Here is a 23163-nt window from a genome sequence, read left to right on the forward strand (position 1 = left end):
TTTTAGTGTGGTTGACTGCCCCCACCACCACTCTATCTCTGGAGGAAAGAACAGATGGTTTTCTGCGGTGCTGGTCTTCATAGGATGCTGCAAAAGTCTTCCTCACATCACATCATGTCAGAGGCTTGGTCCTGTGTTGACAGGGAGACTGAGTAGAGGCCACACTAAGAGCCTGTGACCAGGGCTCATGTCCAGGATAAATCAAGGATGTGTTCCAGTGGGTTAGAAACATGGACAGATCCCCTCAAAGAGGTGCTGCTGCTGCATGAGAGAGAAGGTGCAGATGGCCTCGACCTCACTGTAGCGCACACACTGTTCTGGGGGACAGAAAATACGGATAAAGAGCACTATAGGGAGCAAGAATGTGCAGCGGCTGAGCTCTGGAGTGACGTGCGGTGCCAGTTGGCAGTCAGCCTGTTCCTGAGGAATGTGCCCCAGAGGGCTTGCTGTGGGCCCTGGGAGTCGCGTACAGAGCACCCTCCTGGAGGCAGCTCCGCCACAGTTGGCTGAGGTGGGAAATGGCCAAATGTCCACCACAGCAGAGAGGAAGAATCAGTTGTGATCTGCTGAAGTGGGAGCCTGGGGTGGCAGTGAAAACGAGTGGAAAGGCCAGAGGCAGAGTCAGGGGCGCATAATATAGAAGCAGACTGATGAAGAAGACCAAAGTAGGGACTGGCATCAAAGTTGAGACCCAGGTCCCCTGGCCAGAAGAGCAGTGCAGCCCAGCCCTTGCCTGGTTCTCAGGTACTGCCCTTCTGTACCCCATGGCTCGGCTGTTTGGGGGAGAGCACCTTATTGAAGCCCAGGCTGCCACCATGTGGCTTTGTCCTTAACCAAGCGGACTTACAGGGACTGGACTCGTGTGTTGTCATTGTCAGATGCAGGGTCAGAAGCTCTGAGGAGGGGCAGAGGCAGACAGGTGAGGAGCTTGCTCTGGCCAGGTAGTCTAGATCTGTTTGCTGACCTCGGGCTGCTGTTGTGGCTCAGTGGTAGAGTGCATGCCCAGCATGAGTGAGGCGCTGGATTCGATCCTCAGCACCACATAAAAATAAATAAAAGCATTGTGTATGTCCATCTACAACTATAAAAAAAAAGGAACATGACCTTCCATGTGCTTAGGTGATTACCTCAGCCCTAAGTGCATGTCACATAGCACTTGGTCAGAAGTAAGTACCCAGTGACGGTGGATTCACATGGCCACTTCTGTGAGTTTTTAAAGAGCTGGACACATCCCTAGAAATTCACATTTTAAAAATTCAGAAGTTAGGTTATTAATAAGGTTTATGTGGTTAATGGTCTTCAAATGTATGGGGTTCTCTTCTTCCATATTTTTTTGAACATTTTAGTTTTTTTAAAACAAATTTTTTATTGTAGATGAACACAATACCTTTATTTTATTTTTTAATTTTTATGTGGTGCTGCAGTTCAAACCCAGTGCCCCTCATGTGCTAGTTGAGCCACAACCCCAGCCCCCCAATTTTATTTTATTTATTTATTTACTTACTTACTTATTAGGTACTAGGGATTGAACCGAGGGATGCTTCACCACTGAGCCACATCCCCAGCCTTTTTATCTTTCATTTTGAGACAAGGTCTCTCTAAGTTTCCCAGATTGGCCTTGAACTTGTGATCCTCCTGCCTTAGCCTCCCGAGGAGCTAGGGTTTCAGGTGTATGCCACCATGCCTGGCCCAGTTTTTCATCTTCACAGAGCACCAGTCAAATGAGTACAGCCCTGAGAGTGGAGGCAACAAATTAGAAATGAGAAGTCCCCCAAATCTTACAGCTGGCTTTAAATTCAAGAATTTGACATGCAGCTTAACTTCTTAATTTACTCCTGGTTTATTTTTTACCAAGTGCTTTTTATGAAAGAACAAGTGTTTGTTGTTTTCTTGATGTATCTGCCACAATTAGCAATAGGTCCAGTTTCCTGTAATGCATTGCATAACCTTTGCGAAGGAAATCCAAGATTAAACTCACTTTTTGGTACCCTAAGTAATAAAACATGGCAGGCCTTGTGGTTTGATAAATTAATAATTAAATAATTAAGATAATTAATTTTAAATTATAATGTCAATAAATGTTGATGGCCAAGTTAATGGCCCTCAAATATAATTTTGAAAACCCCGTGTCCTGGTGTCTTCAGATTCATGAGGAAATAGAGGACTGAGCTCATAATCCACCTTGGCTTTTTTCACATAGCTCCTTATTCTCCTCTGAGTAGCTCAAATTCCTTCCGCTTCCCTTTTTTTTTTTTTTTTGGCAACATGGCGGAATTAGAAATCTAACATGCTGGGAGTCAGAGAGACCTAAGGCCCCGCTGGCTCCTCCAGAATGAATTTTAGCACAGGAGCACAGATGAGTAGGTGCCTGTGGAAAAGTGGGTCGAGCAGCACTCTGGCATTAGCCACGGAGGCTGGGGGCAGGCGGGAGAGTAGGAGGCAGCAAAGGAGCAGGGGCTAAGGCCAGAGCGGGGGTTGGGTAGAAGATATATCACCCCGTGAAGGGGCTCAGTCTGTGGGTGTCCCTTGCCCTATGTGTACCTCTGCCAAGAGATCTGACTTGGCTGCTGGATGTTCACTGGATCCATCTCAGCAGGGTGGGTGTGGCTGAAATTGATGCCAGTCGTGGGGCCCAGGGTCCTCTACACCCCCAGAACTTGGCCACTTTGCACCCAAAGCCACTGACAAATTGGAAAGAAAAAATGTGATTTGGGGTCCCTCCCTGCTTTGGGGAAGAGCAGTTGGATGGAGGAAGTCCAAGTGGGCAGAGGCTCTGCCTCTCCAGGTCTGTGCTGAGTGGGGGTCTGCCCCTTGGCAGGTGTAGAAAGCATAAGCAAGGAAGAGGGTCTCTTACACCAGGACACCACCTCACCAGGAGCCCTCTCCATCTGGATCCTGTTTCTCCAGCTAACCTGGAGCAGGCTGTCCTTAGCTTGACCTTGGGCCCTGAGTCTACTCATCCCAAGTCAGACATTTCCACAATGGCCAGAGCCCCCCCTGCAGGCCAGGCCACGCTAGTGTCTATTGGGTTAGGGTCATTTCTTCAGCAAACGTCAAGGTCAGTGGAGGGCTGGGTCTGGGTGGTGAGTCAGGCTGGGAAGGGATGGAGTGCTAACTGCTGTGCCCAAGAAGGGAGGGACAGTTAGGCTTGTGGCCTTGAAGGCTTGACCGAGACCCCAGCATACCTTAAAATGAAAATTTCAGTTAGAAGCAACACAGACAAGTGTCCTCCACTTCAGCCTTGAGGTTTATGAATAAGGAACTAGGCCCTCAGAGCTCACCAAGCACCCACAGCCACTGGGGGCAGACAAAGCTGAGCATCCAGTGTATTTCCATGATTCTTTTTTTTTTTAATATTTGTTTTTAGTTGTAATTGGACACAATGCCATTTATTTATTTATTTTATGGGGTGCTGAGGATCGAACCCAGGGCCTCACACACGCTGGGTGGGTGCTCTACCACTGAGCCACCACCCCAGCCCCTTTCCATGATTCTTCACAAGGCAAACTAACTCGAGCAGGTCACAATTTGAGGAGATGTACTTTGTGTGTAATAAATAAAACTAAGCAGCTACCTCTCAGCTGAATTTCCCTACAGACCAGAGCAGGCGCTTGAGGCCCACACACAAAGGCCATGCAGTACAGCCCGGCGCCATGGCCTTTGGGCAGGTGTTCCCGGGTGGTCAGAGAGAATGCAGGGGCTAGCGCAGCACCCCACATCATTCCAGTGTTTCTGCAGAAGTAGGGGTGGTCAGGACAGCCCTACCACCCTGCACCTCTGCAAGGAATCACCTGAGGGAAACTGCCCTGTTTGCAGAGCCTCCTGGGTTTTAGGTTTGGGGATTAGGTGGCGTGGGCCTGTAATTGCAGCCTAGAGAACTGGAATCGGGGCACATGGAGGATGCAGCAGAGGTTCTTCCCACACCTGCGTTTTAAAGTAGATGTCTAGTCAGTGTGAAGACAAAAGGTCCACGTGAGGTTGACGGCGCATGACTGGCCGGGCTGCAGACACCTCTGGGCTTGGCCTGGGGGGCGGACGCCTCACCTGCATTGCCCCACGGCTGACATTCCTGTGCAGCTCTGCCCAAAGCAGACTAATCAGGGCCACTTTACAGTCCCTGGTCACTGTGGGGAGCCCAGCTTCATGCCCTTCTGTGCCTTGCTGGCACTTCTACTGGTGCCCAGATCTCTGCCTCAGGAAGGCCCATCAGCTTTGCTATTGTGAGAAATCCTAATAGTGTTTTCTTCCTTCGGTTTATTTATATTTCATTTTGTGCACACTTTGGGGAGTTGATTGGAAGGACAGATCTATCCTGAAAACACTAAGCTGCTGTTATCGGTGGGGGCAGGAGCATCAGGCAGCCCAGCCCTCCTGACTTGTCCCTGTTCAAACCAGCCACATCTGACACCTTCAGTGACTCCTGGGCAGCCTCAGTGTGCCTGGCAGGCGTCCTGAGTGCCGTCCTTGTGCCGGGTGTCTGCATTTCCTTGCATTGTTTCCTTCATCTTGATAACTTGGCATTTTCTGTGAAACATCTTTTTATATAAAAAGGGAGGTGTGTGAACCCTGCCTTCAGGTTCTCATCACGTTTGAGAAAAGCCCGATGTCAAGGCTGCAGGTCAGCTGAGTGAGGACATGACCTGCATCTTCAGGACAGGTGCACAAGGTCGGAAGGCCAAGAGGTTAGCTGAGAGGCGCCTGTTCTTCACACAGGGCCTCTGTTGCTTTCCACAGCATGGCCTTAGCCCAGGGTTGGTCTTTTTGAGAAAAACCCCCTGTGCCATTCCTGCGTCAGTGCATCTCTTTCTGGGGAAGAAAGTGCCCGGCATTCCAGGTAACAAAGTGCTGTGCATTCAGTTGAACTTCAGTTTCCTCTGAGAAGCTCATCTCCCAGGCTGAGAAAGCAGGGAGGGAGGAAGTGGAGCCTCCCAAGTGTCCGTGGCTGGCTCTGGGCCCCAGGACTGGGCCTGGGGCACCCTCTTCCCTAGGCCTGCGCCATCACCTGCTGTACTCCTGCGGGGTCCAGCGAGCAGCGCCGCTGCCCACAGTGCATTTTCTTTATCAGCCGCCGGAGTTTGCTGGGAAAGTTTTTGTTGATGTAGCGGTAGAGAAGTGGTGTCACAGAGCTGCTCACGAAGGCCAAGAACTTGGATAAATCCTTAGCAAAGTGCAGGATCCCCAGGTAGTGCCCATCCACAGGCCTCCCTCGTGAGACCAGTACCATGTGCCCCAGGAGGCTCAGATAGTATGGCGTCCAGAGCCCAAACTGCGTGCACACGGTGGCTACCAGAAGCCTGTGCACGGAGGGGTCCAACCTGCCTGCTTCCTGGTCCAGAGGCGTGTCCTCCTTCCGGATCCGTGAGATGAGCACCAGTGCATACAGCACAGCCAGGCCCGGCACTATGTAGCCAATGAGCACCAGGAGGGTATCTGCAGCCTCTGTGTTCTGCATCTTGGCACACTCCGTGATCCGGGAGGACACATGGCTGCAGATGTAGAAGAGCAGGGAGGAGAAGCTGGTCAGCAGTGCCCCACCCCAGACAAAGCCACACACGTGCCGCGTGTTGTAGACGCTGGCCATGTAGGTGCGCGGCAGGGCCCGCTCAATGTAGTAATCGAGGCTGAGCAGGGCAGTGGAGTACATGGTTACCAGGGAGGCCACATTGAACAGGATCAGCAGAGTCACGTGGGCCTCACTGCTGAGGCTCCACAGTGCCCACCTGGAGTAGGGGGGACCCAGCAGGTGCACGGGGGCCAGGGCCGTGAGCACCAGGCCCGCGACAGCCATGTTCACGAAGTACACGTCCGGCATGGTCATGCTGCTCTTGTTGCTCAGGTTGGCCAGCACCAGCAGGGCATTGTAGCCCAGGCCAACGGGGACACCCGCCACCAGATGGAGCAGCGAGAGGACCCACAGCCCTAGGCGCAGATCCTGGCACAGCTGCTCCTCGCCCTGACCCGTGCCATTGAGCAGGCCGCAGCTCCACATGGCAGCCTCACCAGGCTCTGCGTCTCTGTGGAGAGAAAGGACACTCAGTCACTCCCTGTCCCCTTGTTCAGCACCACCAGACTGCTGAGCCAGGAAGAAACTGCCCTCTGTGTGTGTTCTATGAAAACAGGTCCCAAGCTGGGCTACTGTGTCCCATCTCTACAGCAATGCCAGTGGGTGCGGTGAGGCTGCCGAAGCCTGCTTTTCTGAAGGAAATGGCATCCTGGGTGACACATGATGTGACAGAAACTGCTCCACGTACTCTCCTGCGTCCTAAGCCACAGCTGAGCATGGGTTCCTCTCCACCTGCAGAGAGCTACTACCACCTCCTGGCTCGGGGGGTAGGGGGACTCTTCAGGGTTAGAATCCACAGGACTCTGGGCACCTGGCAGTGCTGGGGCACCCCAGCCAAGTCCTGCACAACAGGCTGCCTCACAGGGCTGCTTCCCACCTCGTGTAACTGAGTGTGATGAGCATCTGCCACGAGCTAGGGTGGGAAACATAGTCTGTCCCCTGCTAGGATGTGAACACACACGCCCACCTGTGTATACCTGCTGAGCAGGAGCATCACATTAGCAAGCGCACAAGCACACGGGTAGAAGGACAGTGCATGCAGGCAGGACAGGAATGTGCCACGTGAGTGGAGCTGAGGGGGGAACAAGAGCCCCACAAGGGTCACTACTGGAGAAAGTGCATGGTGTACCCTGGAGCCCCAAGGGAGCTCTGGTCGGCTTCTCAGAGCTCACAGCCTCCCCATTGCACCATCATGAGGCACAGCTGAACTCTCTGTTGGGTGTCCAGGACTGCAATCCTCGGGTTTGAGGGGTGCCTATGGGAGTCAACCTGGGGATTCCCTCTATCAGGACACCCCAGCCTAGGGCCTGGCCCCTTGGAGCAATGCAGAGCCTGGGGACATAGCAAGTCTTGTAATCGAACAAGAAACTGGCAAGTAGAGGCATAATATAAACAGAACTCTCTGCTGTCTTAAGGACAGATGCCCTCGAGAGAAACTTTACCTTTGGAATGTAGTTTGGCCCAACCAGACTCCTGTTCTGGGAATAGAAAAGCGTCTCAGGCAGATACAGAAAGCAAACATCGCCGTTTCCCAGAGTGCAGGGACAAAGCGAGGAAGCCAGGCTGCCGGTGTTGGCACTGGTCCCGCCCGCTGTGGGCCCCGCCAGGAGGAAGCTCTGTGACCGCGTGACAAGCTGTTCCCCACTCGCCCCACAAGTCCTGCAGGCATGCACCAATTGTCCCTGGCTCTCCACTGCTTCACTGGGTCATGGTAGTGAGCAGGGAGGGACCCGCCACCCCAAAGCTCACACCAGACAGGTGGGCCACAGCAGGGCTGGGGTGGTAATGAGGGAAAGGAAGAGCCTAGCAGCAGCCACCACTGATGGCATCATGCAGTCCCCTAGCATGGGTTCTCCTGCTCCCTGGGTTGTCCCCCACACCGGCCTCAGCTGTCCTTGTCCCAGAGTCAGGTGATCAGAATTGGGCTGAGCAGGAGTTCCTGTTCAGAAGCAGGGCCACAGTCCTCAGGTGCAGATGTGTGTAGGCAGGTCACAGTCCTACCAGTGCCCCCTGCCTCTGGGACAGTGAGCACTGGATGGAGCCAGGTGCCCAGGGCTGGGTGCATGCAAGGCAGCCTTGTCCCCCCCACCCCCCCCAGGACAAGTGTGTGCTCCCATTCTCCATGTGGACCAATTGCTGCTCACTCTCAGACTGCAGTCTCTTCACCAAACCACCCTGGCCAGCACCTCAGGGACTGGTCCACTTGTGGGATATTGCTATCTGGTCTGACTGAGCGGCTGCCCCTTTTCTCTTTCCCCCCGAATGCCTGATGGCCAGTGTCCATGATTAAATGCTGCCTTCAGGTATGTATGGTTCTTCCAGGCTCCTGCGCACTGCGTCCGGCTGTCGCTGGAGGCTAAGCAGCAGCCCATATCCTCTGGCCCATGGCTGTGAATCCCCCATGAAATGCACATTCAGTGGCCACTACGAGTGGGTGTCAGTGGACGGCTTCTCCACCCACTAGCATCCTGGTCTTGCCTGGTCACCAGCCCATAGCCACATCCCCACCAGCCTGGCTTCACGTGGCATACAAGAACCCAAGATGTCCTTTGATCAGAGGCTGTATAGACTGCAGGTCTCTCTGCTAAGGAAGGGCCCTCCACACTATGTTGGGCACTGTGTCCCCCAGCTTATTTACAAGTGAGCCTTGGAGCTGCGCACCATATTCATCTGATAGGCCTGGTCAAGTGCCCAGGTCCCTTTCCCGTCCCTGTCCCTGGGCTATCTGGGAGGCTCCCTACCTTGCTACTCACTGTGCCACAGCTTCCCTTGCCCCCGTCCAGCTCTTGGCCCCCAGCAGTGCCAACCATCGGCTCTTACCTTTATCTCGTGTCCCGCGTTCCTTGGTGGCGTGGATTCCAGACACCAGCGGCACGCAGCATGGCAAGGCCAAGGCAGCTTCTGCAAACCAGAAGGACCTGTTGTGTCTCTGGAAGCCCCACTGCCGCCTCCTTAGTGGCCAGGCGGCGTGGGCTTGGGGGTGTGTGTGTGAGGACCTGCCACACACTCGTGCCCGTGGAGGCCACTGCTTGTTTTCTTCTAATAAATTACTCACAAAGTTTCTGCCTCCCTTGGCAGCCGCAGCAGCCCCTCCCTATCTCTGTTTACAGCTGGGTTTAAGAAATGAGAGGTGGCCCTTGGATGGATCGGCACTCCTGGAGCAAGCGTTCAGCTCCTCTCACCCGGCTTGGTAGACATCCAGGCTCCTGGGGCTGGCCGGGCTTGTGTGGAGGCTGTGGTGGCACTTCCCCTGTGCCCCTGCCTGCGTCCAGCCCTGCAGAGTGTCCTGTGCCGGGGCCAGAGCAGGGCTGGCAGAACTGGGTCCAGGGTCCTGCTACACAGCATGGTTGAGAAGCTCAGTTCTGAGTTCCCTCTTCCCTTGAGGAAATAAACTGAACAGACATTTGTCTGTAGAAACTAAGGACAAAATAGTTGGACCTCACTGAGACTCTACCATAGAGAGACTTTGGCTGCTTTCATTTCAGACCAAGGCACACAGAGAGCTCTTTGAAGGGCCAGGGCAGGCCCAGAATCTAAAGCATGGGGTGGAGGGGCTGCGCCTGCAGCACGCGCCCTCCCAGACACCCCAGCCTGCGTGGGTGGTTATCAGTGGGGAATTAAAGAGGAACAGCCCAGAGGGGGTGGAGGCCGCCTGAGGTTCGCCTGTCACGGGCTGTGCCTGGTGGGTCTGCTCCCTGCTGTGCCCTCCCTGGAGTTGAGTGGGGACAGGGGCTGCCTGGAGCCCTAATACCTGCCACGAGATTAGTGGAGCAGGAGGAGAAGGAAGCCCGTGCCCAGCCCAGGATGGCTCCATCCTCGGGAGCCTGTCGGGCCGTCGCATGGAACAAGCCTGTTTAGAATCTCTTGGGCATTCGTGTGCTGGCATGACCTGGCCCCTTGGTTAGAGAGCAGCACCATGTGGAGTGTGTGTTTGCACCGGCTGGGACATGTAGGAGGAGACAGTGGCCTCTCCGTGTTAGGTATGAGCAGCTTCTAAGTGTGTAAGAATTTATAACTGTATAGTTTTCTTCCACGTCAATTATAAGGATGTTTTGCTTCAAATGAAGGTTATAAGCCCAAAGGTATCTATTTTTATCCATGTTCAGTCCATCTAAAAATGACATTCTTTTTGTTTTGACATGACCTCCCAAGAAGCAGCTCCCCCTACCAGGCTATTACTTGGAGATCCTGGGAGCAAAGTGACAAGTTCCATCCCAGGCTGGCACTGTCTACAACAGGGACATGTGGAAAGAGGAGGCAGCTGGAGAGGGTGGGTGGGCACTACCACAGCCATGGAGGCCAGCCCCCAGTCAGAGATGGAGAGTGACACTCTGCCATTTCCTCTGTGGCATTCAGAACACGGGTCTCTGGAAACTCAGTGGCGCTAGTGTGAGCTCTCCACCGGCAGGCTGTGGGCCGCAGCTGGGGGATGGACAAGATGAGATGCCGATCGACAGAAGCACCACTTCCTCTGCATTTGGTAGAAGAGCTGTGACCCTTGGGGCTCGGGGAGACAAGTCAGGAAGTGTTCCCATCTCTCCTAATCACAGGGTGATGAGTGACATACTTCCTCCCATTATCACGTAGGGCTCCAGGGTGCCTGTCCCATTCAGGCAGTTGCCACACCATCTCCCCTGCCCATGCTCTGCCTGTGTTCCAGCGAGGTCTGTAGTCCAGGCTGGATGTGCCCACCATGCCACAGAGGGGCTCTGGAGGGACACTGGCCCTGAAGGGCAGAGCTATCGGACTTATTGGCCTTTCGAGGTTCCTATTCCCTGGCTGTTTGGGGAGGAAGGATGTCCTGCAGCTGGGGAACACGAGAAGGTTTCCACCCTGCAGCACAGGCCTCAGGACCTGGGCTGGGCTGCCCTTCGCTTAGCCAGGACTCTAAGAACTCACTTCATGAGAACCTGGAGCCAGAACCAGGTGCTGGGAGATCGGGGACAGGGGAGAAATCCCCCCCAGTGGTCTCCTCAGAAGTGGACTCATCCCTGAGGGACTGAAGTCCGAGTTTGCTGTGACAGGAGGTTCTGGTGAGGCCCCTGGCTGAAAAGAGATGTGGGCGAGAGCAGAGAGGCTCGTCCCTGAGCCCATGCTGGGGCCCTTCTCTTAGCCTGGCCGAGGCCCGAGGCGCAGAGCACTCCTGGCACTCGCTCACATTCCGCCCATCTTCATTTGGAGAGCTGCCTGCCAGATGGCAGGATTAATATCAGCTTCCAGGCCCTGCCACCTGCTGCCATTCCCTTGCCCACAGGGCCCAGGTCAGCAGGACCCCAGTAAGCCTGACATTCTCAGACCAGAAGAAGAGTGTGTCCCCGCATCCCTGAGGCCCCAGTCACAAAGCGCTGCTCGCCCAGCTCCCGCAGGCCCCAGCTAATAGCCTCACATTTCTGGAGTCTTTGGAGTGGCTGTGCTGCCTCCTGCTGGAGCCCTCTCACCCGCCCTGTCCAGCTGCCTCCCCGTGCTGTCCTCCCACCAGGCCCTGCTCCTGTCACCAGCTGGTTTGTCCACCTTCCTTCCATTCCTGTCACCAGCCTCTCCCACCCGTGAAACCCTCCCCCACATTTCCTGCAGGACCTGCCATACTCCCTGTTCCCACCCAGGTCCCACACCAGTGCCCACACCTCTCAGATCAGCACTGGGACCTACACTTCTCAGGCTAGGCCCCGGGCCAGGCCCTAACCCTGTCTCCCATCCCCTTTCCCCTGTAACTCCCCTGGTGTCCCTCCCCTAGCCTCTGCCTGGTAGCCGCTTGCCTCTGCCGACCGTGGCCCATGTGGCTGAGCCCCACTGCAGACGCCAGCCCTCGCACTTCAGCGGGACCTTGGTTCTCCCACTCCTGTGCGACTCTCAGGTGGCTTTTCTGAGGGTTTGAAGCTCCCGTGTGACGAGTAAACAGTCCGCAGTCATGCTCTGACCCCAGGTGCGACTTCCTTAGAAGGCTGCCCTAGAGGACATGCAGCAAGCCTGATCCCTCTGCTTCCTGCCCCCAGCTCTCTGTGGGAGGACAGCCCTCCAGCCTTTGGGGTTCTGGTTGAAATGGTGCCAAGGTCCCTTCCCTTCTCTGACACAAGCCAGGATGTGGCAGGTCAAGCTGGCTCAAGGAGGCCACACTGGCATGACAGGTGCATTGCCAAGTTCCCACTCATGAACTAGCTGTCCTTCCGCCTGGAACCCCCCAGAGCCCCTGGAAGGACCAAGTAATAGCCCACCCCCGACTAGGAGCAGGGGGAATGTAGGGCCCATGCGTGGACCTTGGGCTGTCCTCAGTGTCCCAGTTACAGTCATGTTACTGTCTCCCTGAAGAGAATTCATTAACCATATGAATGTGACACACATGCCCTCTTTCTTTTTTGTCCTTTTAATTATATGCATAAAAAAGAAAGTGTGTATACCATGAGGCCAGGGCCAGGCCTCATATGAGTGGATACAGAGGTCTAAGGTTCCAGCTGGTGGGCCTATGAGAGGACAGGAGAGGGAAATGGGAGGCCAGCCTCACTGTAGCAGAGGGGACAGAGCCCAAACAAATTGGCCCATGAAATATGAACAGGCTGACTTACAGGCAGCTGAGCCCTGGGCTCACCTAAAACTTCAGCCCATCCAGCCTGTGACCTCCTCTCCTCTTTGTCCCCAAGAAACTACTTCCATAGCAACAGTATGCACTTCCATGGGCATCATAGGGAGCTGCAGTCAGAAGAGACAACTGGAACTGAGGTGCCTACAGGAGGCCACCCTGCACTTCCTGGCCAGGAAGCTGTTTTTCTTTACACATGTGTTGAAAAGGTGCTGAGACTTCTGTCCATGCGCTGGGTGGGGTGCTGGGCAAAGCCCAGCGGGAATCCCAGTGGCCTGCAAAAGCAACACCACCCCCCATCCCCCCCGCCGCCATAGAGGAGAGCTTGATTGGGTAGCACAGCCAGAGGGTCAGGGTTGCAAAAGTTACCCAGGCAGAAGTCCACAACCCACTTGTGGCTCTGTGCATTCCTGTCCAGGCCTCTCTGCTGGCTTCTGGGTGACCTCAGGCTGACCTGTTGATCGTGCTTTCTGAGCCCGGCAGACTGGCATGATAATGAGGCAGGCCTAAGTATTCACTGTGGTGGACTGATCAGGCCATTGGGCACAGAGGTTGTGGCTCCCCTCTGAGTATACTAGGGTCTCCAGGGAATGCACCCTTTGGGGCTCCTTGTCCCTTCTAGTCTGAGGACTTGGCTGTTTCTGTAGCCTCTCTTTCTGGACCCTCAGCTGTGGTCTGGTGTCTTCTGCTGGACAACAGCTGATTGTTGGAGCCCTGGGTGAGGGGAAAGCTGGAGCTCCTTCCCACAGGGCCTGCTAGCTCCAGTTACTGCAGGAAGGTGCCCCCACCTACCCTCCAGCCTCAGTGGGTTCCCCGTGGCCTTCCCCTTGGCATCCCTCCTCCTGAGCTACTGTAAAGCTCTTGAAAAAGAAAACCCAGGAAAGTCTAACTCCGGGGACTGTAGGGACTGGCAGGGTGGTGTCAATGGCGAGAGCAGAGCCCTCCAGCCGGCCGAAGCAACCCTTCCAACTGCTCCCTCGTGGGCCTCAATCTGTGTTAATGCCTGCCCAGGGTGGGTGGCTTTCTGCTCACTCTAGTTTCTTCTGAATTTCTAACTGCAGCCCCTCCAGCATGCCAACCTCTCCAAAAGGCACTGTTGGGCAGCCTTGAGGCATCTGGCTGGTGCACTCCATAGCACCAAGTCTGCCAGGTGAGAAGTCCCTGATCAAAGATGGGCACAGGCAGGCCTGGCGGAAAACAGCCTGCAGAACACCAAGTCCACTGCATAGCACCACCTGCAGCACCTGTGCTGACCAGCGAGTCCACATGCTGGCTGGTCTGGAAGGTCCGGGGCCCTGGCAACGTGAGTACGTGGTTGATCACTGCCACCAGACCTGGCTGATGGAATGGGACAGAGATAGGGACCCTTGAACAGTAGTTGCCATCCCCAGCTAGGGCTTCTTGCCCAGACAGCTGGGGCTGGCTACTGAGCAAAGTCCTTAAAACAAGGTACCACCAGCCCAAAACTTGGTGGCAGACACTGGCTGGTCCTTGCTCATCCCATGCTCTGTGAGGGAGCATGAAACAGGGACTCTAACAGACGGTGCTGGTTGAGTGAAAGCTTTTGCCCTGCAGTGTGCAGAGAGTCACTGGGTCCCCCCTGAGACCCAGCAAGGGACCCCTGTTGCCTACAAGAACAGATATACTTAATCCTAACATTATCATGGGGATTTCCCTAAATGGGAAACTGAGGCACAAAGTTAAAGGGAGCGTACCTTCATTCTTTAAACATCTCGAGGGTGTGCGTGCCTCTGAGTGGGCCGCAGAGGGTCCATATGGGGCCTCTCTACCCAGCACTCTTATCTCTGCTGAGGCCATTAGACAGCTCTGCAGTGACCTGCTTGCTCTTAATAGGCACAGTAGTTAAGGGGAACTGCACCCACATTGCTCAGGACCCCAGACCCACCAGCAGCCAGCATATGGACCCACTAATCAGCACAGTTGCTGCAGGGTGGGACTGTGCGGAGAGACTCAAGTTAGAGACAGCATGAACTGGCACAGAGGATTTTAAGGGAAACTCCACCCCCCCAAGTGTCCCTGTGAAGGAAGTACTTGGGATTTCAGGCTGGGGGATGGAGCTGTCGGGATTTGCATACCAGTCTTTCTGCTTATAAGCTGTGAAACTTTGGCTACCTCTATGCCTCATTTTTCTCACATTTAGAAAAAATCCTCATGAGTTTGTAAGAGAATTAAATACACCCATTCTTAAAGCACAGAAGGGTGTCCTGCATCTGCTGACCCTAGGCTGGACCTGGTGGTACTGTGACCTTTCACTTAGAATCTTTGATAACTGACACATGGAAATAGGAAACCATAGCGAAGGTAGAAATGACAACAACATGAGCCCAAGTGACAACCATGTGTAAGCACCATGAGGGGGTGGGTGGAGCCACCAGGGTGAATGCAAGAGGAAAGAATCCAGAACTCACACTGTGGGGACCTGACTCACCACAGCCGCGCACACTGTCACATGGCAGAGGCTTTGCAAACATGGGAGTCTCTGTGCTCTGAGTTTGGGCTTTGGTAATGACAAAAAATGGTGTGCTTCCTGATGTTGCTCTGGTATTAAACTCCTGTGTAAATATTCGTTTCTCTGGTGGTATTTACCTGCTTTCCAAGGAACGGGGATCTGGGGAGAAGAGCAGGATTCAAGGGTCTCAGTTCTTTTCTGCTCATAGCTTAAAACATCTTAAAGCCCTACATGTCTTTGGTGAGCTGCAGAGGTCCACGTGGGGCCACTCCAAACAGTAGACATTCCTAGCTCCCCTGAGGCTACAGGGAGGCACTGCAGTGACTCCACTTGCATTCACAGGTGACAAGGATGAGGCCACATTCAGGCTAGCTGTGAGAAGCACTGTAAGGTGAGATGTTGACATCTTTCTTCCTGTGCTTGTTTAAAAAGAGCCCCTATGGTATAAACCAGCTTAATAGTGAATGTACTGGAGCAACAGAATGACCAGGACTGAGTAAATAGTGATCCCCACTGGCAATGAATGGCCAGGAGTGGCTCTGAGGCAAGAGCCCCTGGAGGGGACCAACTGTGGGTGACATCAAGTTAGCAGAACAAAACCCCACAGGGGAACCTCCCTGCTTCTAGGTAGCTGAACTAGTGTCCCTAATACCCTGTCATTTCATTTCTTTTAATCAGGAAATTCTGTTCTCTGTTTGTTAAGGACTCATTAAAACCACAGCCTGCCACTCCCACACTGATGAAGTCCCACTAAATCTCAGGACATCCTTTTTCATTGTTTGAGGTCCATGCCAGGGTGCCCTCCTTGCTTCCCCTGTTCACCCCACCCTAATTCTGGATCCCAGCACCTCCTTGGCCACTATCTCCCCTTGTCCTCAGTCATTCATGCTGAATTAAGACTGTCTGCATAACCATCTCTCTTTGCTACCAATGCAGAGCCTTTGCAGGTAGGGGAAGTGTCTCTGTATTGCCCCAGCAGCCTGGCCCAAGGTCCAGATTAGAAAGGATAGCAACCAGGTGGGGTTGCAGTGCCCCTGTTACAGGACAGTGGTCTTGTCTGTTTTGACTCCTCAGAGAGTTAGATTTCCCTGCAAATAGATTTACAAGGCCTGGGAATTGCATGCTGAGAGGGTTAGCGGGAATCAGTAGGCACCCAGCTCTGGTTGTGTCTGTTGGGAAAGAGACTTGTTGTGCACAAGACTCTCAACTTTGAGTGAATGTTCTGGAGCAATCAGTGTGCTCTGAAAATGACTCCTAGATGTTGATTTCCTTTTGTGATAATAGGCAGGGGCCCTGGCAACAATGAACACGCAGCTCTAGAGGCCAGACGCTCAGGGAAGGCTGATGTTGTCCTAGGTTTTTTTCCAATGTGGAGAGCTGTACTCACTGATTCTTGTCACACTGTGTCTTCCTGGGGTGTGACAAGAAAGCTTCATTATATAGATGGGTGTTCTATTTTTGTAGCCTTTTGCTCTTTATAGTTCTGACTGTGGAGTAGTGAGAGTGAACCAAGCAACCTGGCTTAGAGGCATAAACAAAAGGGCTTGCTCTCCTTCTCCATGGGAAACAATGAGCACGCTGCTGGCTCCAGGAGGCTCTGGGGGGACTGAGACCAAGCATCCTTGGCCAGGGAGCAAGCTGGGTGCAAGCTGGGTGCCTATGCAAGGGACCTGGGGCTTTGTTCCCTGGAAGATGGGATACACGTTCTTTGTCATTGGAGTACTAGTTCTTTGGACTTTCCTGTTCCCAAACTAACTTGGTTTGAGGCCCATGCCCTCTCCAGCTACACCAGACCAGGGGAAAACCAACCAAACATAAAAGGCTTTCTCAGAAATTTGAGAACAGATAAAGTCTCCCCTTTCAGACTCTGGGCAGGTGTGGCACCCCTTCTGGCTCCCTGATCACCCCAGCTTTTAGCAAGGTGTGGTTCTACCTGCAGGGAAGGACTGGGAGCCAGAGATCTTATCCAGCCTTGGTGGTTATTTTTACTTGTCACATTTGGTCTAAAAGTAACAGCTGCTTGCTTAGTTTGCTCTGGTTCTAATTAAGTTGGGGGAAACTCTTGGCCATGCTCTTGTATGGAAGAGACCCAGGCTGGACCTTTGGTGTGTCACTCTGTCTCTGCTTTGTTTGCATGTGGAAGCTCCTGGACTTGCTCCTGAGTGACTAAATTCTGCTCCTCGGCAGCATCTATTTTAGCATCTCATGTTAAAGAAAAAACTTAGTTTCCCTAAGCAACTCCTTAAGACCCTGTCTCTAAATAAAATACAAAAAAGGGCTGGAGATGGGGCTCAGTGGGTAAGCTCCTGGTTTCAATCCCTGGTACCAAAAAAGAAAAAACCATTTTACCCTCTAAACTGAGCCCTCTCATTCTTTGATAGTGGGCAGTGTTTTGGGATGATGGGCCCTTTGAGAACCCATAGACAGGTACAGTTTCAGGCTGCCCAGCCAGACCAGTGGGTTATGAAAACTCAGCTTTCATCTTAGGGAGTTGAGAAGGCAGCAGGAAATAACTGGGAAACACTTTTCTCTAAACACTATTTAGAGAAAGCAGTATCCTTTGATTGTCATGTGCACTTACACAGTGGACCTGAGGCTCTGGGTGGTAACACCCCAATTCAAAAGCACGGCCTTGATATACATGATTCAACAGTGTGGTTGGGTCATTAAAGGCCAGGTGAGGTTACAGTTTCAAGATTCCAGAGATATCTTCTCCAAAGATTTCCTCCCCCTGCCTGGTGACCAGCATGTCCCTCTTCCTACCTGTAAATTACACAAGCATATTCCTCAGATAAATTTTGCAAGCATGTCATTTGTTCGCTGTTAAATAGATATGTCTGTCTTGACATCCTAACCTAAACCTAAATTCACAGTAGGTGAAATGTTTATTACCTTTTCCCATCAACCTGCTAGTGGTCATGAGTTACAGGGACACCAGGTTACCTTTGACATTTATATTCTGCCCTGAATCTGTGGTCCTATCTCCTTGGGATGTTCCTATAGTTATGAGGGCAGCAGGACTATAGTTGGATGCATATGTGGCCCAGGCAGTGGGCTTCCTGTGAAAAGGTGCATACGAACTACTCCTAAGTCCACTTGTCTTTAGAGGCCATCTTCATTCAGGAAGACACTGGAGGTAGGATCTGGACCTTACAGTAGTAAGTAGCCACACAGCAGGCCCTGAACAATGAAACTGTTTACTGGGTGTAAATTTTTTTTTTTTTTTTTAAAGAGAGATGAGAGAATTTTTTTTTTTTTTTTTTTTTTTTTTTTTTTTTTTTTTTTTTTAGTTTTCGGCCTACACAACATCTTTGTTTTTTGTTTTTTGTTTTTGTATGTGGTGCTGAGGATCGAACCCGGGCCGCATACATGCCAGGTGAGCGCACTACCGCTTGAGCCACATCCCCAGCCCCTGAGTAGCCTAGTGACATAGTCAGAACCATTTTATTCACACAAATTTGCAGGGGCCTTTGAACATACTGAAGATATGAAGGGAAGTGGGAAGTACATGTCAAGCTGCTCAGGATAGAAGCTGGTTATTTAAAGTGGGATGGAGATCTTGAATAAGTATGTTTCCATAGAAAAAAAGGCCAAAGGTGATAAATGTTGGTGCAGACAGCAAATTTAAAATTATCCTCAGGTTAGCATGCATAGTAAAGACGACTGCACACATTAGGAAATTCAGGGGAATGACTGGGTTAAAGAACTGATTTACCATGTTTATAAAAGTAACTTAATGTTCGTTTCTGATCGCTAGTATTAAGGCGGCTGGAGAGCACTGCCTTCCATTGAGGCTCTGAAGAACCCTTCTATGCCCTATCAACTATCGGGGACAACTGACACTTCATCTCCTATCACCAAGCAGACATGGTTCCAAAGTGTACTAAAAAGTTTAAACATTAGAGGGGACGAAAGCGATAACCACAGTGCCCCATGAGAACAGATAAGTACCCTGCCGGACATGTGAAGGTCCAGTGGCGGTACTAGGCGCCTACGTGGGCAGCAGTTCTGGCCGCCGGTCAGCAGGTTAATGACCTCGTGCCCGGCCCCTGGCTGTCCGTCCCCAGTGCTCAGCGCGGCTCAGTGGCAGTCCCCTCCCAGCAAGCGGACAGGGTCCCCTCTGGAACGGCGCGCGGACCCGGCAGCGGGACGCAGAAGCCGTGAGTCCAAGCTGGGCACCAGCCCGCGGAGCCGGCGCAGTTCAGGGTTCGCTCCCAGCGACTGAGACCCGGAGCCTGCCTGACCGATCCGAACCGAGGCCCCGCTCCCGCGCCCCACTCACCCGCTTGCTGGGCGATGGCCCGCGCACTGGCCGCAGGCAGGCTGGCAGCTCCGACCCGAAGAGCAGCGCGGCTCGCGGCGCGCACGCCGTCCCGGCCCTGTGTACACACGTGACCGTCAGCCCCGCCCCGAGCCCGGCCCTGCCTCCTGGCCCCTAGCAGCGCAGCAGCGAACCCGCCTCCCGGCCCCCAGTAGCTGCGCCGGGGGCCCCTCTCCTGCCCTCCCCCGCGTCCCCGGCACTGCCGAGGCCCCGCCCCCAGCAGAGCTGCCCTGGCCGTGTCCGGTTCTCCCATTAGTGAAGTAGGGGGTGATCCGCGCGTGTTGGCGGTGCACGCGAGACTCGCCCAGAGACGCAAACTGACGGCCTGTTCTGAAAGATTCCTGGAGACTTCTCTTGGTGCCCACTCAGTTCCTTTTAAAAGGTATTTTTGCCCAGATTTGCTGAGTCATAAGATGCGCTAATCAGCAGGGAACAGACCCCGCCACCCTCTGAAGGAAATGAGTCAGTTGCAATCTGTCCCTTCCAGGTACACACGCCCCTCTTTCCCAGAGTTTGCTAGTTCCAAATTCATCCATTACTTCCAGGGTTTAGGAGTTTCTTGATACACTGAGCTGGTCACTGGAAAGCCTTTTAAAGAGACAGCACCTCCTTTGAAGCCTGAGCTACTGTTAAATGTTGGAAAAGTTGAAAAAATACATTATGATGAAATGGAGAAAAATTTTAAGTGCATTTACGAATATGTGAAACTGAACACCACTGTTATGCATAACTATAATGCACTAGAAATAACTGTGTATGAATTTTTAAAAGTAAAATAGATGAAAACAATCTCCAAGCCTTAAAAAAAAATACACATTCATTTACTTGGCTGTAATTTTTGTAATGAATTGTACCATAGCAGCATGTTCTGGTCTAGGATGTAAAAGGATTTCTTTTAAAAAAATTGAAGCCTACAAGTTGAAGATTTTGAGGTAGACTTGCTATGTCGCCAGGGGTTGAATGGAACACATAATGGGAACAGCCACAAGGCTGGCCCAGTATTTAAACCTGAGCACCTTACTTGGCCAAGGTCAGCAAGGCAGGCTGAGGTCTGCTTGAGGTTTAGGAGCAGAAAGGCATTTCCCAAACATAAGCCCCATACCGGGCTCTATAGCAGGAACCACATTTGCCCCAGAGCACTAGGTGCTGCTCTTGCCAAGATCAGTTAAAATTACCTATCAGTGACACCTGAGGCTCGTTTTGAGTCAGCTTTTGTTCTTGGCCTCAGACAACCTTTTGAGGTACATAGTTCTACATTTTATCAAATCTAAGATACCACTAATGTTATATGCACCGTTATTTTATGGATTACTTTTTTTAAAAATCCCGATCCTGCCAGTTAAATTCTGACACACTGTCAATTTTAAGAAGCATCATGGTTTTTGAGATGCTGAGAGAGAAAATGTGCCTTAGCATTGATGGAATACAGTATTATTGTCATCCTCATTTTACATTTAATTGAGGACACTCAAACAACTTGCCCAAGTTCATGCAACAGGTAATGGAGGGGCTGGGGATGTGGCTCAAGGGGTAGCGCGCTCGCCTGGCATGCGTGCGGCCCAGGTTCGATCCTCAGCACCACATACCAACAAAGATGTTGTGTCCGCCAAGAACTGAAAAATAAATATTAAAAAAAAAAAAAAAAAAAAAACAGGTAATGGAGCCAGGCTTGAGCCCAGGTGGTCTTTGGCTTTCAAGATTAGGTTTGAGACCTGGGGTCCTTCTAGCAATCTGCCCAAGAGTAGCCTTGTTATTTCCAGTGTATAAACAGCCTGAGGCCTTTGGAGTCCTGGTCAGAAACCGGGCTGTATTGCCCATCCCTGGAATGCCATAGGATGTGGCTGGGTAAGTGTGCAGCTGGTGGGTGCCGCAGGTTACTTGGGCCAAGCCTCCCACAGGCTGCCTTGTCTGTGACACCGGCAAACCAGCCAGGGATGGGAGCAGAAAGTCAGCAGTGGACTAGGGAAATCTTCAAAGTATGCCCCTTCCAGCTGAGCCCAGGAAAGCACCTTCCAACCAGGACAGAAATATTCCAGAGGCCAGCAGCCTTCACTGTGCTGCTGGCAGTGCCCCCCACTGCAGGCCAGTTTCCACAGGAGACTTGTCCTGAGGGACTAGGACAGAGATGGGTATAGGAAGTGTGTCTGGACCTTTCTCTTGGTTCCTGCTGCATCCTACCCTGCCTATGGCCTCCTCTCTCCAGCATCTCCTTGGTCTGTGAGCCAGAGAGGACCTCTGCTTCCCAGCAGGCCAGGACCCCAAGGAATACTCTCATTGATGGCCAGGCTTGGTGGCAAAGGGAAGTGAAGCTGTCTCCAGCCCAGGGCATCTGGGGTTCTCTAGGTCCCACCTGCTAGCTGCTCCCTGTGCACTAGTTCCAACAGATCCACAAGGGTCACCTTCACCTACATGAGCTCACCCTGTCCCTCATAGCCACTCTACTTCCGCAAGTAGTAGGAATCAGTTTAGCCGAAAGTCATGCTAAGAAGGGAAAAGGCACAGGTTAGTGGACACTGCATGTGCTAATGAGAAACACCAGGGCTGGGGCTGCCCATTGTGCAGCCTGAATCTTGTACTAGGAGAAGGCTGGGGCCTTGGATGCCATCGTCAGTGCTGGGGAAAACAGCTGCTTGGAAAACTGCTCCTGTCTGCAGTGTCAGTTGGGGTGAGAGGTATGTGGCATGGGGGCGTTGTACAGATTTGTATCTCTTGGTGGGGATGATCTCACTGAATCGTGGGTTAGCCCCAGGATGTTACTGAACTTCCTTGTGACGCCAGCTGTTAAAGCCCGTTGCCTTTTGCATCTAAGAGATAGAATTGATGACAGCACCAACAGTTCCCTAGCCCCTTGCCCTTTGCTGTTCTCCAAGGTTGGAGGGTGAGTCAGGCTTCCCAGAGAACACATTGCTCAGGGTTCAGGCTTCCCTGCTTTCCCTAAAACAACCTGGGCACCCTCCACTGCACTTCCTCTCACACATGCAGATGGTAGTGTGATTCTGTACACTGAGGTAGAATTCCCAGTAGCTACAGGAATCACTCAGAGAGGTCAGGCTCACCAGAGATGCACAAGTTCCTGGACCAAGGCAGAGGGAGACAGTGCATGCCCTTCAGGGCCGAGTCAGGGTGCTTTGGTATGACCCATCACCAGGGTATCTTGCACCCACCAGGGGAGGCTCTATCGGCTCTATTTGGCAGGAAGGGAAACCCTGACTTTGGAGGGTCCCCTTGCTCCTGCTAGGACCTGCTTGGAAAGAAGCCCACACACTCTACTTCTGTGCATGAAGATCAAAGAAGGAGCAAGAGAGCATGTGCTTCCTGGTGCCACAGGACACCATGCAGATCCCAGCATAGCCCTGGGATGCCCAAGTTCTTGGTTCTGTAACCTGAAAACTAGCCACTGGGTAGGAGCTGAGGGTGGGCTGCCATGCCTGACCTGGCAGCAGGGAGCTTGCTTCCCCTTCCAGATATGTGGGTAAACCCCAAGCCCAGCCAACGGATGGACAGGTGGCCAGAGCCATCCTGTGGGCTGTCCTGGCACTTAATGTCCTTATGTGCTTCCAAAGCCGGTGCCTCGGTGGCTAGTTTACACCACCACCACCACCACCCCCAACCCCGTGATTCAGCGGACACAGCACAGCCAGTCCTGAAGAGGAAGATAGAAGATTACTGGGAAACTAGAGTTTTTATTCTAGGGGTATCTTTTCTCCTTCCAGACCTTTAGTCAAAATTAAAAACAGAATGCCTGAAGTGCTTCCTTCCTGGGGGTCCACGAGGGGAGAGCTACAAGCACCCCTGGTTCCTGGTACTGCACCTGCTCATCTTCAAGCCTGCCCTCCCTGCCCATTAAGACGTGGGCTGCTGGCCCTGGCCCAGGAGCCCAGACCTCTGATACTAGAAGGGCAGCTGTCTCCACTGGTGGCCTAGACCAGCAGGTGCAGAAGAGGGCTTCTGCCATGTGCTTTGTCCAGAGAGGCCTTCAGATGGCATTGCAACTGGGACTTAAATAGAATGGTGAGGTTTTTGTCCTCCCACTCCCTCTTCTTTTTGTACTGGGGGTTGAACTCAGGGCACTCTACCACTGAGCCACATCCCTAGCCCTTTTAATTTTAGACAGAATCTCACTAAGTTGCCCAGGCTGGTATCAAACATGGGATCCTCTTGCCTCAGCCTCCCAAGTTGCTGGGATTACGGTCATGTGCCACTGTACTCAGCTCTTTTATCATTTTTGAAAGTTA

General features: G+C 52.7%; 2 protein-coding genes across 8 annotated transcripts in view; one reads left to right on the plus strand and one right to left on the minus strand.

Moving 5' to 3' along the window:
• Nucleotides 1-23163, plus strand: part of CHLSN (cholesin) — a 118457-nt gene that overhangs the window by 71387 nt on the left and 23907 nt on the right. The gene's annotated exons all lie outside the window — the stretch shown is intronic.
• GPR146 (G protein-coupled receptor 146) lies at nucleotides 3388-19038 on the minus strand. Of its 3 annotated transcripts, none has more exons than XM_081299401.1 (3): nucleotides 18890-19038; nucleotides 8384-8464; nucleotides 3388-6014 (listed from the first exon to the last, which is right to left on the minus strand). In XM_081299401.1, exon 3 carries the CDS (start codon nucleotides 5987-5989, stop codon nucleotides 4985-4987), a length of 1005 nt encoding a protein of 334 aa, XP_081155527.1. In that variant the 5' UTR covers nucleotides 5990-6014; nucleotides 8384-8464; nucleotides 18890-19038; the 3' UTR covers nucleotides 3388-4984. The 3 variants fall into 3 exon arrangements, with proteins under 3 accessions (XP_081155527.1, XP_081155528.1, XP_081155529.1); XM_081299402.1 differs by having other exon boundaries at nucleotides 8384-8461; nucleotides 18890-19034; XM_081299403.1 differs by lacking the exon at nucleotides 8384-8464 and having other exon boundaries at nucleotides 18890-19037.

This window comes from Spermophilus citellus (assembly GCF_964194105.1).
Source record: "Spermophilus citellus genome assembly, chromosome: 6".
In the NCBI taxonomy this organism is placed as follows: Eukaryota; Metazoa; Chordata; class Mammalia; order Rodentia; family Sciuridae; genus Spermophilus; species Spermophilus citellus.